Source organism: Morone saxatilis, unplaced genomic scaffold (assembly GCF_004916995.1).
Source record: "Morone saxatilis isolate NCDOM2014 unplaced genomic scaffold, NCSU_SB_2.0 Contig1, whole genome shotgun sequence".
Taxonomy (NCBI): Eukaryota; Metazoa; Chordata; class Actinopteri; family Moronidae; genus Morone; species Morone saxatilis.
In genome coordinates this window covers 6094159-6094743 of record NW_023339651.1, presented here as the reverse complement: position 1 = coordinate 6094743, position 585 = coordinate 6094159, and the positions used below count along the sequence as shown (strand labels likewise).

Sequence of the window (585 nt, the reverse complement as noted above, 5' to 3'; positions counted from 1 at the left end):
GCTGACTTTTTCCTGCAAATACCGAGAAGCCACAAATTGCATTTTCTGGATGGCGAGCTGGGTGTCCTCAGGGGATATCCCAAGATGCCATACGGCCCGTACCGAATTTCCAAAATGGGGGTACATGAGAACTTGTATCCCCTGTCCGAGCGCCGCCTCCTCTCCCTCGCCGACCTCACCCATGCGTTCACAAAACTCGGAGGGACTCAAACCGGGCTCCTTTAGACGGAAACGCAGGATGTTTGTCTCCACGGCGGCCATGTCCACCGCGAACAGAGGAGGGTCGCAGTCGAGCAGAGCTGGCAGAGGTGAGGAAAGAAGAAGTTTACCAGCAGAACTACGATGGACGCCAGTTAATGAATTCACAGAAATATGAGCAGACTCACCTTGAGCAAAGGTTTTAGCATTGCGGTGGTCCTCCTCCAGTCTTCCCACCATCTCCAGTAAAGACAGTTTTCCAGCTGCGGCTAATATACCGGCCTGTCGCATCCCCCCACCCAGCGCTTTACGGCACCGTACTGCCCGGGATATGAAGTCTTGGGGTCCAGCCAGTATAGTTCCCACTGGGGCCCCCAAACCCTGTCA

At 54.9% G+C, this 585-nt stretch overlaps 1 protein-coding gene across 1 annotated transcript in view; it reads right to left on the bottom strand.

Annotated features, from left to right (window-relative positions):
- tha1 (threonine aldolase 1) overlaps positions 1–585 on the bottom strand; it is a gene marked incomplete at its 3' end in the record, with an annotated part of 2593 nt that continues 2008 nt past the window's right edge. The window contains 2 exon segments of the mRNA XM_035664367.1: positions 1–299; positions 387–579. Coding sequence (XP_035520260.1) covers positions 1–299; positions 387–579 — 492 coding nt within the window.